Source organism: Anser anser (assembly GCF_964211835.1).
Source record: "Anser anser genome assembly, chromosome: 19".
Taxonomy (NCBI): domain Eukaryota; kingdom Metazoa; phylum Chordata; class Aves; order Anseriformes; family Anatidae; genus Anser; species Anser anser.
Window position 1 is genome coordinate 9565392 of NC_139740.1, and position 17305 is coordinate 9582696.

A 17305-nucleotide genomic window follows, 5' to 3' on the forward strand; every position below is an offset into this window, starting at 1 on the left:
TTCATTACACTTTCTCTTACTTAGACTGTTATCCAAACATCCCAGCTATATAATATGCTACAAAACGTAGTGTAAAAAGGATGACAGATACAAAGCATTAGTGCCAGTCAGATATCTACAAATCTTAATCCTTTTCACCAAGATGACGAAGGATTCCTGAAAAAAATAAAAATCCCTAAGAAGAAAAAAAGGCTAAATGCATGCATTCATCCTGTGTGTGGTTTAAACAAATTATCTGAAACCACAGCTTTAACCATGAAGCAAAAACATCCTCATTCACTTATTGAATATATTCCTCAAAAAAAAAAAAAAAAGGGAAAAAAAAAAAGAAAAAGAAAACAGGCTGCTTTTAATGCTAGAGGGAGATGGAGGGTGCAGAGAGCCCCTGCAGGACTGATCCCACTCTCGGTTTCAGATGCCTGGGTTCCCACGTCTGAAGGTGAGAAAAAGAGGGGGGAAGGTTAGGAAACCCTGGCAGCTAAATGCGTGGCATAAGGACCTGCACAGAATGGGATAGCTTTTTTCTGTCTCGAGATATTACTGTCAGAATGGCCAAAAAAGGGATGAGAGTTTGTTTTTCCATTCTCACCGTGGTACTTACAGAAGTGCCTAATTTGAAGGGAACTGTACAGGTGGCATATCATGCTGAGCTAAATAGGTAAGTGTGAGATTTAAATGGCAAGAGGCAGCAGGTTTTGCGGTTCTAAAGAGCAAGAAAGAGAATTATTCTGATGGTACCAGTGGGCACAAGTGGAAGGTCAGCTTGGGGTGCTGCCAGCGTCACCTGGGTGGCTGGTGGCAGATGGTGCTGGTCTGTAGGGATAAAAGAACTCGCGTACCCCGCAGGCTGAGAGCAAAAGAATTTGCTCAGGAATACAAGAAGTTTTGGGGTAGGCGCAGGCAGTACAAATTAATGTAGATGCTGCCACCCCAAATGTCAGTACCAGTGTCACCAGTCCAAGGGTTGCAGGGGTGGATCAGCCGGGCAGTGCTGCAGAGAGCACAGTCAGGCAGGCGCTCTCAGGGTGAGATGCTGCAGGCGCTGCTGGCTGGGTGCTGGGCCAGGCCCGTGTCTGCGCGGTCCCAGGGGAGCTCTGGAGCTCCCTCTCCCCAGGCACCTCCCCGGGGGAGACTCTGTGATGCCCACCAGGATGCCCCGCTGCCCCCCTGCAGCGTTCTGCCTGCTGTTGCTCGCGTTCCCATTTCTTGACTTACGCAACAACTCGGGGGCAGCAGCCGCCTGCAGGGAAGCGGAGCAGCAGGAGCCGCAGGCAGCTGAATCCCCACGGGGCTCCCCAGAGTGTCCCAAACTAGAAAACTGGCCACCTCCCCTCCACTGCCTCCTGCAACATAATTATTCCAGCATGACTGACATGACAAATTAACAAGGCAGCCAGGGCTTTTGCAGCAGAAGGGAGTGTTTTCCCCAAGAATAAATTGTTCCAATCCTTTATGCTAGACACCCGGCCGTGCCTATTCATTAATTGGACAAGCTCTGGTGACAACTGAAATTACCTGATTTCTACATACTGGAGAGAGAGAGAGCATTTCAAGCTTAACATGAGAAGCCTAAAGCTGGAATCCCAGCCCCCAAGGCGTTCTTTGGATGGGCTTATTAAAAAAAAAAATCATTTTAAGAGCATAGGCACAGCAAAGCTCCCGTTTAAAAGCAGAGGCACGTTCGTTAGTATCATTCCTCCCTTTGCAGTCCCTGAACTGTGGCAGCAGAACATGACAAGTCTGCCAATGAACCGCAAACCTTGTAAGATCCGCAGATCAACCGAGTTTAAGAACTTCAGGAACTATGAAATTCTGAGAGTACTGCGATGGTGGGATTAATTATCACAGCCATTAGCACATTAGGAATTTTAAGCATCTCCTTAACCAGCACGCCGTGGTTATTTCTTGCAACCAACGTATCATAATCACGAAACAGGTAGTGGAATTAAGGGGGGCACTATGGTTGGGGATTTCTGTCACGTTCCACACATGATATGTTGTTCACGCATTTTTTGACTACTGATTTGACTTGGATGTAGCCGTACCTCTTGCCCCTTGCTAAGGGAAGCCCTGGGAACCCTGAAGGGTATTTCTCCCCCACGCCCGCCTTTTCGATGCCGGTTGCGTACCTGAAATGCAGACGATGAAATTCGCTTGCAGAAGAAAAAGCACCTCCCAAACAATTTCCATCCTCCGATTCTCATGCCAAGTGCATCCCTCGGCGAAAAAAAATAACAAAGATCAATATCGCAGTTTGAACGATCCCAGCAATTTTCCTTTCGGACTTGCAGCCTGTATTCCCCAGATGTGCTGACAACACATGTCCGAGCTCTGTACGGCTCAAGCGAGATCCCTTCCCTTCCTTCGCCCTCCAAAAAAGAGCACGAAGCCGACCGCCAGCACAGGGCTCTTCCTCCACAAGCGAGTAAAAAATCCACCAGATTTCCCAACAAGACATAGACCACAAACCCCAACCGATCCGGTCCGGAGAGTGTCTCTATTCCAGGGCGGCCAGACGCGAGTTACCCCAAACTCCGCACGGCTCAGCGGGGCGCTGCCAACATGCCCGGGGCAGGGAGGCGGCGGAGGGAGAGGGCTTTCCTCTCCGGCTGCTACAAAACGAGCGGAAAAAGATTAATACCCGCTGCAACGCCTTCTCCCGCCCCTAGAGCCCGGGGAGGGCAGCCCGGAGCGGCAGCCGGCTCGGCTCCAGCCCTGCCGGGCTTTTTCTGCAGTCCCAGCGAGCCCAAGCGGCTTTCCGCCGCCCGACTGCAGGGGTCGGGCTTGCCCCGCGTACGGGGCTGCCCTTCCCCGCCTGGGCTGGCCCCGGACCCGGTCCTGGGTCCCCTCCCGGGTCGCCCCCGCCTGTCCCGGTGGGGCTGGGGGGGTTACATCGGTTCTGCCCCCCCCCCGGCGGCTCCGAGCTGCCCCAGCGGGGGCTGCTGTCAGCAGCGGGGGCTGGTGCGCAGCGCCGGCCGGCTCCGCTGAGGCTGGCGATATTTTCAAACTTGTTTAAACAAGGAGGGAAAGGAGAGAACGCCGAAAAATAGCAAACTTCGGGCGGGTTTGGCGCTGGGGAGGCAGGCGGAGCGGACAGCCGGGAGTTGGCGAAGTGCTGGCGCTGCAGCGCGGCTGAGCGCATCCCGCACCCGCCGCGCTCCTGCAGAGGCACAGCCCCGCTCCCCGGCCCCAAATAACAGCGCCCCCTCGTGGGGGGGCAACCTCTTACTTACCCCAAATCCTCCCGGCGGTTAGCTCGCTCAGCTCACCCGCTGCGCCCCTGCTGCCCGCGGTCCCACAAGCGAATCGAGAGCAGGCTCGCAGCCGCTTTGCCGCAGCCGCCCCCCGCTCGCCCCCTCGAGCAGCGCGGAGGTACCGGGGTCGGCCGCCCCCCCCCCCCGGCCCTATCGCCGACTATTCGCCCATCGCCCCCCGGCCGGGAGCGCGCTGCGGGATGCCGCGGGGCGGCAGCGCCGGGCACGGCGGGGGCTCGGCGCGGCGACGCGCACGGGCGGGGGGCGGCGGCGAGCGCGGGGCTCGGAGGAGGCGGTGCCAGGGCGGGGGGGGGGCCGGGGGGGCTGCGGCGGGCACCGGGCTGCTACGGCCGGAGGTGGGGGGGGACACGCAAAAGGAGGAAGGTTCCGGGTCGCATCGGCTGTCCGGCTTCCCAGGGATGTTCTAAGAGCTGCTGCTCACTTTGGTTTAAATGTGGATCCATTTTTTTTAATTATTATTTTTTATGCCTTTTTTTTTTTTTGCCCCAAAAAACAAGGGCACCTGGCTCGGGGAGGGGTTGGGCTTCCCTTTCTGCGGAGATGGAAACCGGCAAGGAGCTGGGGAGCCGCGGGGCAGGGGCTGCCCCTGGCAGGCTCGGACCGGGAGGGCGAGAGGGGTCCGGGGATGCCGGCTCGGGGCAGAGAGGGGCACCTGGCTCGGCTTCCACTGCGCGAGTCTTCGTGAGCACCGTGTGGCAGAGGGAGGGGAGGGAGGGAGCTGCTTTGGGCTTCCAACAGCTCCCCCAGCTCCTGGCAGGTACGCAGAGGTCGCATTACAAATCCTCCAGCGGGGGATGCATGCATAATGCAGTGAGCATGGGGTGGCTTATAAACAGCACTCCAGCCCGGGGCATGCTTGTAAAATGCACCTTTGCCTGGATTCTAGCAAAATGGGAATGTCTGGATCTCTGAATGGGGAAGGAGAGGATCTTCAAGAGACGAAACCACAGCCTGGGTTGTTATTTTCATCGGCTCTGAGAAATGTGTAGGAGTCATAGGTTTCAAGTCATCCTGACAGTATTTAATTGCAGTAGATCAGGTTCCTTGAGTGATTCAAAGACACTGGATGGGACAAAATCATCAGTATTTGAAAGGAAGAACTGGACTGCAGGTGCTTAGTAGTCAATATAAATTCCTGTATTCGTTTTGGCAGTTTTTAAGGTAGTATAAGTGCTCTTTGCACTGCAGTAGCCTCTGCTGATGTTTACTCTCTCTCTTCTGATGGGTTAAAAGGGACTCAGGGTTTTAACAAACTATTTGCCGTCATCTGGGCAGTGAGACCAGCTAAGTGAGGCTGGTCAGGAGCCACTGTCATTCAAGGCTCTAAGGACAAATGACTTAACTTAAAGAATTCCCATAATGTTCTATGGATTTTCAGTAAACAGTGGGACTGTGTAGCAAGAGAGATTTCTTTCCTTGATAGGATTGCAGAATGCTGGGTTTAGTTTGAATACTTAAATTGAAGGAAGAGGGAATTATCTCTCTTTAGTAAAATTAATGTATAGGAGTTAGGGAACTGTGGGCGAGCAGGCATTTATTAAGGATGTCACAATATAGATATGCCTTTGGGCACCGAGTTAGTTGTCCAGAAGCACCAAACTAGTATAGATTTTTAAAGAGGTTGAAATATGATTTGCATCTGGTTCTTGAAAAGTTAATGAAATAAAACTGCAGGGAGCCCTTCTGAATCATTCCTTTAGGATCACATTATCAAATGAAGACTCCAATAAGCGGAAGAAACAATTATTATTGGACCCAAGACCTTGTTTGTTCAGCATTCTGTGTTTTCAGAATCATATAAAATAGCATACAACTCTTTTTTATCCCTTTTTTAAAAGCCAAGTTAACATCTCCTGCTCTGGCATTATGAAAGGAATGAGTGTCACTCTCGTCTAGACATATTTAAGCATGCCTTAGGAAATTCTCTCTCATTGATGCTCACTAAACTCCTTTACTTTAATTGATGAACATTTCCCATGGAGTTGGCTGTAAATTCTCTTTTGGACTTTCCCAATTCATTTCTTAAAAGAGCATCCCTATCCAGAACACAAAGAGACCCTTATCTTTTATATTCATATTTACACAGTCACCCTTGTTCCTAAAACAGTGCCCTTGAAATTATGGCCTCATATGTGGGGAAATGAATGTCTCAAGCAAGTAAGAGATATGCAGGATCAAGATGCAGATGTGAAAGGCTAGCATGTCTTTTAACGTCTATATTGAAATGACCTGTTGTAAAAGCGTGTGTTGTCCATTAAGCCAGCAAGGAATCCGACTGGTGACAAGAGAGAATGCCAAACCCTATGCAGCAAGCTCATATTTAATTCCTGTTGATATTAGTGGAACTTTAATATCAGTTTAATGGCAGGAAATAAATAAACAAATAAATAAATAAATGATGCTGGCTGCTAGCAGATAGCCAAAAATCCCAACTACATTAATGTTTGTTCATCTTTTTAGTCTGGTATGTTTATCCTATCCTCCTCATGCAATCCTCATGCTTATTTCAGTGGCCTGAGATAAAGAAGTAGTTTGCGTCTTAGACCAGCGAATCTAGGAGGAATGAAAGGCAAGTTGAAAATTTTTGTCACCTGGAAAATATAGTAGTGAGCTCAGAAAATATACACTTTTAAAAAAAATCTAGATAAATAGTAATGAGCTCCTTCTGCTGTTGTTCACTTGCTCTGATGTTATTTGACTGGCAGTGGCCTTAAAGCTTGGTTTTGAAGTCATTATGGCTGCATTGGCTGCTGCAGCTCCACAGGAAAGCTTCCTTCAATGAAGTTGAATGGATGTCAATATGGGCTGATTCCAAAACCCACTGAAATCAATTGAAATATTTCTGCAGACTTCGGTGACCAGGCTCTCACTGCCAAATTTGGCACAGTGTATTTGGTCCCAAGAGAGATGCCTTAATATAGTATAGTGTATTTGGGGGAGAAGGAAAAGTTACTATAGAGCACAATGCAACTCTCCTGTGTTTATTGGTGTAGTTCAAAATAGACAAAAATGCTAGTTGTGGCATCATTTTTTATTAAATGACTTTCCATTCAAAACTCCTTCTGTAACTCACTAAAATGAAGGGGTTTGGTATTTGCTGCTTTTATCTGATTTACATTCGTATTTGTACAGTTGGCTAAACTTCTTAAACCTAATCTTGCCAGCCTTTGAGCTGTACTGAAGTCATTGGACGACTCGTGTGCCTAGAGGTAAAGATGACTATAAAGTGTTCTTAGACAAGTCTCTGAACCACGTTCATATATTTTAATTGTGAGGATTTTACTGTCTGGAAGCTGTGGCTGGGATTTTCTGTCAGAATTTAAAAGTACCTAACATATTAATTACAAGCCAGACACTTAGTATCTTCAGGCCTAAGTTACAGGGAAATACTTTTTGTTTCAGCTATGCTAACAGAGTTCAAAAAGTACTCAAAAATTCACATGCTTAAAGGTTTTTATACCAACGTAAAACATTCCAATTCAATAAAACAAAACTATGGTTCGTACCTTCTCAGAGGAGCCAGCATTTTGACTCATTTGACACAAAATGAGCTTGGATGGGAAAAGATCAATTGTAGAAATCGTTTTGGGCTGGGCAACTTCTGAACAAAATGGGTTGGCCGGTGGCTCCCGCTGTGTCGATGGAAGAGGTTGCTGCCATTCATCACTACCGAGCTGCCGAAGGTTCCCACTGAGGTTGTGCAGCAGCTTGCCTGTGCACTCCCTGGCTCATTTCTGTCAAAGTAAGTCAGATCAGCAAAGGCCTGCTATTGAAGTTGTCTGAAGCTTCTGGCATGTTTCCAGCAATTAAGCTGGCAGAGCTGTAACAATTCCTGCTCAGACTTGTTTTCCCCTGTCCCGGGGGTTGCTGGCCCCATGGCAGGGTTGATGGAAGAACTTGTGAGTCAGCTTCCAAATTGCCACTGGGAAGAGGCTAGGATGTAAGCATGAACCAAAATCAATGCTAAATCAAAATCAAAGAAAGGGCTATCGCTGCAGTTCACTCAGGTGGAAGAAAGCTCAAGGGTCTCCAGATCCAAATGGGGATTTGAAGATCATCCAAAACCAGCAGTCTATTAGTGTCCAGCTTAGGGAACCTCACCAGAGTGTGTAAAAGAACTGGACCCTGACCGCTATTGAAATGAAAGTGGTTCCTTGGAATAAATTATCATAGGTATAGCACTGAGCCTTGCTATTGTAAATCATTTGAGTATGATACTGTTCTTCCTTGTCTTAAGTTTATCCTATATTTCCACTTATACTCCAGGTTGGACTTGCAGTAGTAGTTTTTATTGCAATTAACTAAATTGTTTGTAGAAGTAAGACAAAAAGGACTTTTGAGTTTAGGCTGTACATTTGAATGTCTTTCAGTGCGAGTTCCAAAAGACTTCAGATAAGGCAGTAAAATATCATAATAAATAGCAAAACCCTTCCAAAAATTTTCTATGCATTCTACGCAAACATTTGAAGTTATGATAAAGAATAACACACAGTTCTTTTAATATAAGAATCCAAACTTGTCTACTCGCACCTTCAGTTTTTATTTATTTCCTCTATAAAGAACTCCAATCTTAGGAAATGAGTATGGGATTAGGAAAGAATTTATAGTCCTGATTGTGCCAGCATTGACTATAGGGCTTTGGATAAGCTTTCTGTATCTCATTTTCTTGCATTTATAAAACAGGCTGCAATTTAGCAAGGAATTCAGTAAGACCTGGTTAAGAATTTGCAGTAAGAAAGGTGGTATTGACTTTCGCCACTTCAGGAGTAAGAACAGCTCACAAGTGCCCAAGCTCCTCTGAGGCTATAGAGCACCACGAGCCAGCAAATAGGGAGGCAGTGAGGAACTCAGCCAGCTTCCAGGCCTTCCTTCCTCAGCTCTTGCAATTTTTTTTCAACACTGCTCACTCTCTAATGCACTGTGTGTTCCCTTCTCCCCACAAAAGCAGTAGCACTGTGAGGCCTGCTGCATTGGTGGTCCAAATCAGCCAAGGAGGATGAGGCTTAAAGGCTCTGCTGTAGCCCTGCTGGGATTTCACCATCGTCAGCAGTCTGTTGCCTGTGACAATTCCCTGCTTGTCTACATGTGAACACAGTCTTTGTAGTCATGTGCCTTATTCTAATCTTTTAGTTAGCCCCCTCAATTTCCAGAGATGCTAAAGTACCTTCTTGGTTCAGGTGTTAAGCGAGTTAACATTAGAAAGCCACTAGCAATAGGTGAGCTGCTGACAGTGTAACTATAAATAGTCCTAGTGCTCCTGTTCCATATATTGTTACTGCCATGCTTTCTTGTATTTTCTGAGAATATCTTCAGTGCTTATAAATAGTGCTGACCTCACTAAGGAAACTGATAAAAAATTTAATGTATCATTGTAAAAATACAGCTTCTAAGAATCCATCAGTGCAATGGACATTAAGGTAATTATTTTCTTGTATTGATGGTCTTTATCAAAACCGAGATGGAATTTACATTTTACTGGTAGAGATAATGATTCAGTTTATTTGAAGTTAAAAACACCCCTAACAAAGGAGTGAGGAAAATGACTGGCAGTTAACTATTAAGTCAATCAATGTGTTTTTCCCATGACTCAGTCTATTCATTATCATAAAGACTTATTTTCAGTCCAAATCTCCTTCTTCATATCTGAACTCCAATAAACAATGTTAAGACATCAAGTATTTGTGAAATAACATTCTTCTAATTCAAAAAGACATATGTGAACTGCAGTGATTTAGTTTTCCTGGAAGTGAGAATTTAGTCAGAAGAGTGTTTAAAACCTCTTGCTGTCTTGCAGTTCCTCAATAAACCTCAGTAGGTTCCTAGGAGACTTAGCAGCTGTGCGCCCACAGGAGTAGGTTTTTCTGAGTAGGAAAGTGGAGTGGGAAAACTGTTTTTTTTTTTTTTCTTTTTTACTAGTATCAGTCACCAGATAAAATTGACTTCAGGTGATGCAGTGATTACAGTTCTTGTAATATTCTTATTTCCCTCAGCTGGGAAGTGTATCATTGATCTTGCCTTTAGAAGTAAATGAAAAGCTGAAAGAGCAGTGTTTAGAGGTAAAGAGGGGTTGTTTTGAGTGTAACTGACTGCAGTCTGTTCAAGAGTGGTGGATGATAAGCTGGGACATTCTTTTAATCCAGCACATGGATTTGACTAAATTCAGAGACTGTATGGACTGATATAAACTATGCCAAATGCCTTGTGTTCCAGCAGGGTTCTTCTGGCAAACAGCAGTTATTGGCCTGTATGGGTGCCTATGCTGTGTCCCCTTTCATTTAGCTGCACTTTTGGCATCACAACCACAGATGGGCCGGGTTTAGCACACTGCTGGGCTTTGCCCCAGAATCCATGCATGTTTGCCACCTTCAAGGTAAGTTTGGTTTGGAAAAAGGGCTGCAAAGTTGCTGTCATGTACCTCAGAAAGTCACTTTGTGTTTCTGATTGTTTCTAAAGCTACCTGCAGTGGATATGGGAAAGAGAACTTCTTGTTTTCCGTTTTTCTGCCACAATCCTCCTCTCTTGCAAGTTTGAATTAATTAAAAGATCAAAAGCAATATATATTTTTTGATATCAAGGATTCTTTGTCATCTCAATCTGGAAGAAAAGAACACATATCTTTAAAATGATTCTGATATGGATCTTACTGGTTCCTTATTACAGATTCTGACAGTCAATTGTCACCTAGTGCCTATTTAATATAATTTCTTATGCCACATAGAACAATGGTGATTGCACTATCAGATTAATAATATATATATGTGTGAGCCAAGGCAGCTATGTTGTAAATTTTCAGGCTATGCTCCTCTCAGAGTGGATTGAGTAGGGAGCTCATGTTTCTTGCTAGGAAGTAAAGGCATCTGTTCGCAGGGGATTTCTCCTATTGTGCTAAAATCTACTACCAGGGCATTTGGAAGGAAAGAGGTAAATTCTGAGCATACCTTGTTTCCTGCATGACAGCCCAGTGAGAAGTGCAGGAACTCATTAGAAGTTTTCTCTGCTGAGCTCCGTGCTTGAACCTAAAGGACATATATCTAGTAAAAAAGTCGTGTTGCTTGGTTTCTTTGTGTGCGGCTATTGTTTAGGTTTGTGTGCATGTGGACAAGGAGACACAATCTTGTTAAAATTGTCTATTTATATTCACTGTTTTTTATATTAATGCATGAACCATTTTGCTTTCTGTGGGAAATGCATTTTTTTGTTGGTGGTGGTTTTTGTAATTACAAATAGCAATTAAGAGGGAAAAGGAAGAACACAGTAAGTAGTATTGTTCTTGTCTCTTTCTGGATTCTTTCTTAGATTTTGTAATCAAGGTTTTTGTTAAACAGATCTTTATTATGCAAGAAAATACTTCTCCAGTATTTTTTTAGGCAAAAACAGTTAATATGAGTATTCCAAAAGCAGAGGTTAATACAATCATCGTAGCATTAGATGTTGTTCCCTGCTACTTTTCACATGTTGCAAATGTCCATAAAGCATCAATTATGGGCCTGAGCTTGGTTCCATTACAGCGAATGGGAGGTTTCACCCTCTGATTTTTACCACATTTCCTTTGAAATTAAGCCTCAGTTCAGCCTTTTGCCAGCTGGATAACTTTCATCACAAAAGTAATTCAGCAAATGGAATTATTCATGTGCTTAAAACAGATTATGCACTCAATTTTTTTTTTGTAGGAGGCATCCTGAGGCACAGCGTCTCATACTGCAGAACTGCAGTTTATAGTCAACAGACTGGAATAGCTGCAGTCTGCATGGCACTTCCTCAGCTGCTGTGTGAACCAATATTTTGTGTTCATTTGCAGCATTTCAGAAGAAACTAACCCTCTTGTAACGCCTTCCCTTAAATCTCACAGGCTCTGGGAAGAATTACTTGTACTAATGCTTTGTTTTCAATTGGTTTTGTCTCCCTTAGTTTTCCTTTGTAAAATGGGAATAATCCTCACAAGGATGCAAAAAAAGGTTAACAGTTAATGCTTGCAGTAAGGTCTGAAGATAAGAACCATGTAAGTCCTAGGAAAAGATGTTACTCAAAAAATTTCCTGGCTGGCTGATCTGCAAGTGCTGTCAGTAGAATTACAGGACCTGTGAAACTTATGCATTGTATCTTTCTAGAAAGAGAGTAGGGGAATTGGCACCTAACACAATTCAAAGGGTGAGAACGAGCCCTCAAAAAGAAAATAAGACTGTTCTGACTTTTAGAAATCTTTATAAACGTCATTTAGTGTCATTTTCAAATACCTTGAAGGGATCATAAAACTTTGCTCTTCTCTGATCATTGTACCACTTAGAAGAGGAAAGGTATGAACAGCCATAACCCTGGCACATTTTTAACAATACTCAGGACCAAAGGGGATTGTAAGATGGAAGCTTTGATAACAAAAACATAAAGATGTCATTGTCAACTATCTCAAAATATACGCGCTTGTTGTAAATGTCACATAAGCCTACAGCTAAGTGATGGATCACAGTTTCCTATGTTTTTGAAGTACTCATGTTGATGAACACTTTAACTCCTTCACGAACAAGTTATTCTTTGTCCCAAAATTTGCCTTCTGTCCTTGTGCTTGGTATCACTGAAACAAAATGCCTCATTTAATACGAGTCAGTTGCAAATACAGGCTAGAATTTCGGTTCTGCTCTGCACAGAGAAAAACAAATACTTGGAAAATGTTTGGTAAAAAACACGGATAATACCATAGATCACTTTGCTAACAATTGGATGAAATATTTCCTCTTCATTAAAATAATAATGGCAGTAAGTAGTAAGCTAAACTGAGTACCAGAGACCTAAGGACTAACTTGTGCCCTAGTATATGTCAGCAAAGTATTTAACCATAAGATTAAAACTAAGCAATTGAATGTAAGCATCCTTGTTCAGCTCAGCACATGCTAGACCTCTTGGCCAAGTAAAAGGCATACAAAACTGTTAAGAACATCAGATACGTCAGGATAGATCTTGGCCCATTAGGTCCTGACCCAGTGATCACTCATATTTGCTTGTGTTTGCCATCAGACTGGAAATTCCTTCTAACAGAGATGTTCATTATTGCGGAGCCAGGTCCTCTTGGTGATCTGGAGGCCTCAGAGGTTTAAACACTTGAGGATTGCTATCTTCTGGTGCCACCAAGCCCTGCTTCGTGCATACTCTCACTATGTGACATGGAGAACATGCTGCTTGGTTTTCTACATAATTAGGTAAGTCACATGCACACCCTAGCCCATAGAAGTGGAGCTTAATTAATTGTTTCAACTTCTCTATCCATACTACTTCTGAGCTCTGCTCCTATTTTTTTTCTCGATCACCTGTTCTTCAGTCATCTTTACCAAAACCAAGAGTCAACAGTCCACTTTCCTTGTATAGTTTGCTCAGATAAACTTGTATTTTTTTTTTCTCTGGAACTCTTGGACTTTATTTTGTTTCTACTCTGTAGCAGGCCAGTTAAAAAGTATAAACATCTCTAAACACAAAGAAATCATCTCTCAATAGAGAGCTACAGGTGCATAATATAGAAACCATGTATTGCCAAAATTTATTAAGTTCATTAAGTTTTTGGAAAGAAACTTCATCACATATTAAAATCTGTAATCCCAGTAAATTAAAAGATAATTTGGAAATTACAGGCTGGTGGGTAGTGTAACTCAACTGTTAAAAATCTGTTCTACAGATTGCAAGTCATTAATAATTAGTATTACAAAACCTATTACATCTTTGATTGGGGGGAAATGGACTGAGGCTAGTATTACATTATTCAATTAGATTTGATTCCATTTGGTGTGTATTTTGCTTTATTTCTATTGCAATCTGTAAAAGGATCATGGTAACAACCATCCAAAATGTCAATTAATTTGTGTATAGAGCAAATAGCACACATAATAATTTCATCATATAGTGCAGCTCTGTTGACTGACAGTGGAAGTGCTGCTAGGCTTACTATGGTTAATTAGATTTCTTTATGCATTGTACAGCAGCGTTACAGGCATAATTTATAAATGAGTTTATTAAAATTTCTATGTTCATAGAGTGAAAGCATGTTAAACTTTCTTAAATGTTTATGTTCTCACCTTTACACACTTTGCCTGTTCACTAGGAAAATGTAAAATGTAATACTGTGAGCAGGGTGGGCTATATCCATCCAACCTCTTCTCCTTTCTACTCTTCTCCAAATTAAGGCCTTAATTCTTCACTCTGAATTTTGTTCTGTGCAATGCTCCCACATTTATTACCATCGCTTTCCTTGGGATACATAGCATCTTTTGTTCTGATGCTGCATCTCCATTAGTCTGAAGATTTAAATTCCTGTCCTCTTTCCTTTATCTCCTTTCACGTGTCAAGTTTTGTTTACTCTTTTATTTGTAATAAACCAATCCTACTTGCATAAAACTAATTTATTCCAAAAAGAATCTTAATGCACCATGAAACTAACAGGAATATTGTTCTCAAGGTGCTCAATAATCTGACACAGCACACAGACTTTATTTTATGGTGGTATTGCTATGTGCAATACCATATATAACATTCTGTATTACTTGATTATTATACAGAAATCATCCATTTTAGAACCTTGATCACTAGACAAGTCCTTTCATCAAAATATCTGTGCAAAAGTAAACATCAAGGTTGGGAGGGATATCTTTAAGATGTCTAGCACAGAGTTCTTGAAAATTCTGCTTGGAAACTGCTGCCTCGTGTGAGCTGAACATTTCAGACACAAAACAAAAAGGAACTGGCCAACAAGTTTAAGTGCATCTATTTGTTTCAATCATTTTCCTAGGTGCAAAGCATTGTTATACAATTTTGCTGGTTAATCTACCTGAGATTCAGGAGTATGTGTAGTAGTTGGTAACTTATGGATGTAGTCAAGCATTACTTTGAAATCACCGTAGTATGTAAAAACTGAACTGAGCCTCAGTGACAAAAGTAGTAAGGAAGAGGACAAGTGAAAGACCAAAGCAAGGAGGTAACTTGTTCTTATTCTGGCCACACATATTAGCAGTGCTGTAGTAAGTGAATCATTTTTATATTTAGCCTGTTGCACACACAAAAAAATCCTCCAGTAGAGGATTTAGTAACCATAATTGAAACATTTTTCAGTAAATTTCATATATCCAAATCCATTGCTTCCTATTCAGCACTACTATTTTACTTTTGTCCAGCCTGTTGTTTCATGCATGGCATGGTTCAGCAAACTATGAAGTCATCCTTGTAGATGGTCTTCAGAAAGAGAATTGGTGACATATTCTTTGTTACTGGGTTTGTTTTAAGAAGTTGAAACGTAGCAAATCTTTGAACTAAGCCATGTGTTCTGCAAACTAATAAATGTATACAGTAATATAGCATAGCACAGGAGCCTTGACTCTCAGAAGTTGTTCATGATGGGAGATTACTAAGAGTACTAAGAAACTAAGAATTCTAGTACTAAGTACTCGAATTAACATGGCAATTCCTTACAAATTCCTGTTAGCCTAAGAAGGAACAACCAGGAGTTTGCAATGCTATTGTGATATGCTTATGGTCAAGGTCATTGTTACTGATTTTTCTGTGCTTATAAACAGTTTAGACATGAAAACTGTTCGTGACACACCACAAACTAGGTCCATATAGACGTTTAAGTGCTTAAATCCTACTGGGTAACAGAGCTAGTTCACTGTGATTAATAAAGCTCGCACCCATTTTCCCCTTAGCATCAAAACCCCGATTTCAGAAGGACAAATCTGAATCAAATGTCCCATCTTCCTACCTTAGACTAAATGGTCTGATAACATTCCAGCACAGTACATAGATGGGTACTTCATTTTTTTTTCAATATACATATGCAGACTTGTGCATACAAACTGGAATGGAAAAGAGGTTATTTTTATTGCCTAAGATATACTTGTAAAAAAAAAAAAAAACACAACACATTGCTATATTTATTTTAACAGAGCTAAATCTGCATATATATTTTTTGTCTTCCTGAAAGTGGCCTCAAAGACTGAATGTTGCACAGGGAAAAGTGGAAGAACTGGTGTAGAACTGCCCACACTACAGATGAGGAGCATGACTACAATATTTTCTGGCATGATAATGAATTACCGGGTACTTTAGCCGAATTGTCAGATATGAGACCTTAGATCCTGCAGGGAGCAAAGCTTTCACATGCATTATATTTGCATCGTAAAAATATGCTTCTATGAATATGCCTTGTAAAATTCATGCCCGTCATTCTTGAATCTGAATCCAGTTGCCTACAGATATTTAAATCACTGTTGCTACTAATAGGCTTCTAGCACAGGGACTTTCTCTTTTTTAGAAAGCAATAGCAAATTGGAGGGAAAAGAACTCTGAATTTTTTTGTGAAATAACCCAATTTTGCAGAATCGACCTGCCTTCTGCTACCATGGCATTTTTGCTCTGCTTGTTTGAGACAGTCCTTTCACCTCTGCTTTATTTCTTCTGCCTGCATCGAGTCCCTGTGGATGACAGGCTCTGATGTACAAAGCCTAGCACAGCTGGGCCCTGCTGTCATCTGATACTACTTTATGAAATGCCGCTTCCACTGCTGAAATTGCAAGTCCCATTGCTTTGACCCGTATTTCCCTGACAAATGCTTGGTGTATGGTCTGTTTTCTGGTAGCATTACTCATGGTCACTTTCTGTGAAAATAGTCATAAGCTATGTTTTTATGGCCTTCTTAGATGAACCTCCAGGAGGGGCTGTGATGTAAACTGAGGTGTGGGCACACTCCAATTTGAGAATCATCTTTCTACCACTTAGAGGTGTGCTAGTGGCCAGTTAGGGGAAATTTATTCCCTCCTGGAGATGCTTACCTTCCAATTGACCTCTGCCATATGTCAGAAGCTATAGTCCTGTGTCAGACACAGCATCATGGAAAAGAGGATTCTGTGGTGAGGAAAAATGAAGATGCTGGAAAGGCACCATGAGAATGATCCCAACTCATGGGGTTCTGTTATAACAGTGAAGACAACTGACTAAGTGACAACTGTCATCTCTTCATTTACCCTTCTGTCCCACTTTATGCTGTCTCATTGCTGCATGACTCTTCCTTTTCCCCTAAAGATGTGTAACCCAGAAATTGCTTTGTGTGGCACTCCAAAAGATATTAATTCACTACTGCTTGCTTTGAGTTCCCCACTGTTTTTTTGGAAATTCCTTAATGTAGAACACTTCTTGGAATCCCTCATGCTTTCAAGGAATTTCCTAGTCCAAAACTTTCCTAGAATTTCCCCAGAACTTACTAATAATTCCTAGTTGTTAAGCTTTTCTAGCACTTTACTGATGGAGAATCCTTCTAGGAATTTTTGAAGAGCTTCTCAAATTTTTCCCAATGGCTTTCCAAGAACTCATGGATCTAGTATCTCTGTTATGTTTACGTAGATCCTCTGATACCTAAAACCCCAGGAAGACCCTAGAACTCTACTGAGATGGCAACTTCTTGATCCTTGATATCTAGATCCCTTGGTGTGACTACCTACAACCTGTCCCACAACATCTACGTTTCATCTTACAGTTTTATGGAACCTTCTAAAAATGCAACGTGGTGAAATGATTGCTTAAAAAAAAAAAAGACAAATTAAGTCCCATAAAGTACAAGGACTGTGACTCTTTCATGAGAGACATTATTAAAAGAGAGAAATGAACTTTTCCCTGTAGTTTACAAGTTACTAAAACTGGGGATAGCAAAAGCAGGAAGTATTGCCAGAAAGGAGAATCAAAACAGTTCAAAAGTATGGTATGTCACAGGATTTGAGTTAATAACATCTCCACCATGCAGTGAGGGTGGAGTTGCTGTTGATAAATAAAGTACTGAGAACAGGCCTGTAGTCAGAGCAGAACCACAAACACATCTGAAAGGATGAAAATGGCGTAAGTTCAAAACACACAGGCCTTCATTCCCATGTCACGTAGTATGTGACTTGAATTAAGAGCTTACTCTTCGCCCCTAATGTTCTCATTTTTTATTGAAGAGGCAATACTCCACAAATAGTGAGTGTAGTATCAAGCAATAGAAATAACACAAAAAAGCACAGGAGAGG

At 42.5% G+C, this 17305-nt stretch overlaps 1 protein-coding gene across 3 annotated transcripts in view; it reads right to left on the reverse strand.

Annotated features, from left to right (window-relative positions):
- The window catches only part of CA10 (carbonic anhydrase 10), a 202014-nt gene extending 198560 nt beyond the window's left edge, over positions 1 to 3454 (reverse strand). Inside the window, exons 1-3 of one of the 3 annotated variants that reach the window (XM_083805254.1) lie at positions 3234 to 3453; positions 2470 to 2612; positions 2130 to 2217 (exon numbers count right to left, since the gene is read on the reverse strand). In XM_083805254.1, coding sequence (XP_083661380.1) covers positions 2130 to 2190 — 61 coding nt within the window. In that variant the 5' untranslated portion in view covers positions 2191 to 2217; positions 2470 to 2612; positions 3234 to 3453. Of the gene's footprint in view, positions 1 to 2129; positions 2218 to 2469; positions 2628 to 3233 lie in introns of those variants that run through there. The other 2 variants (XM_083805255.1, XM_083805256.1) reach the window with 2 other exon arrangements.
- Positions 3455 to 17305: the final 13851 nt, after the last annotated feature.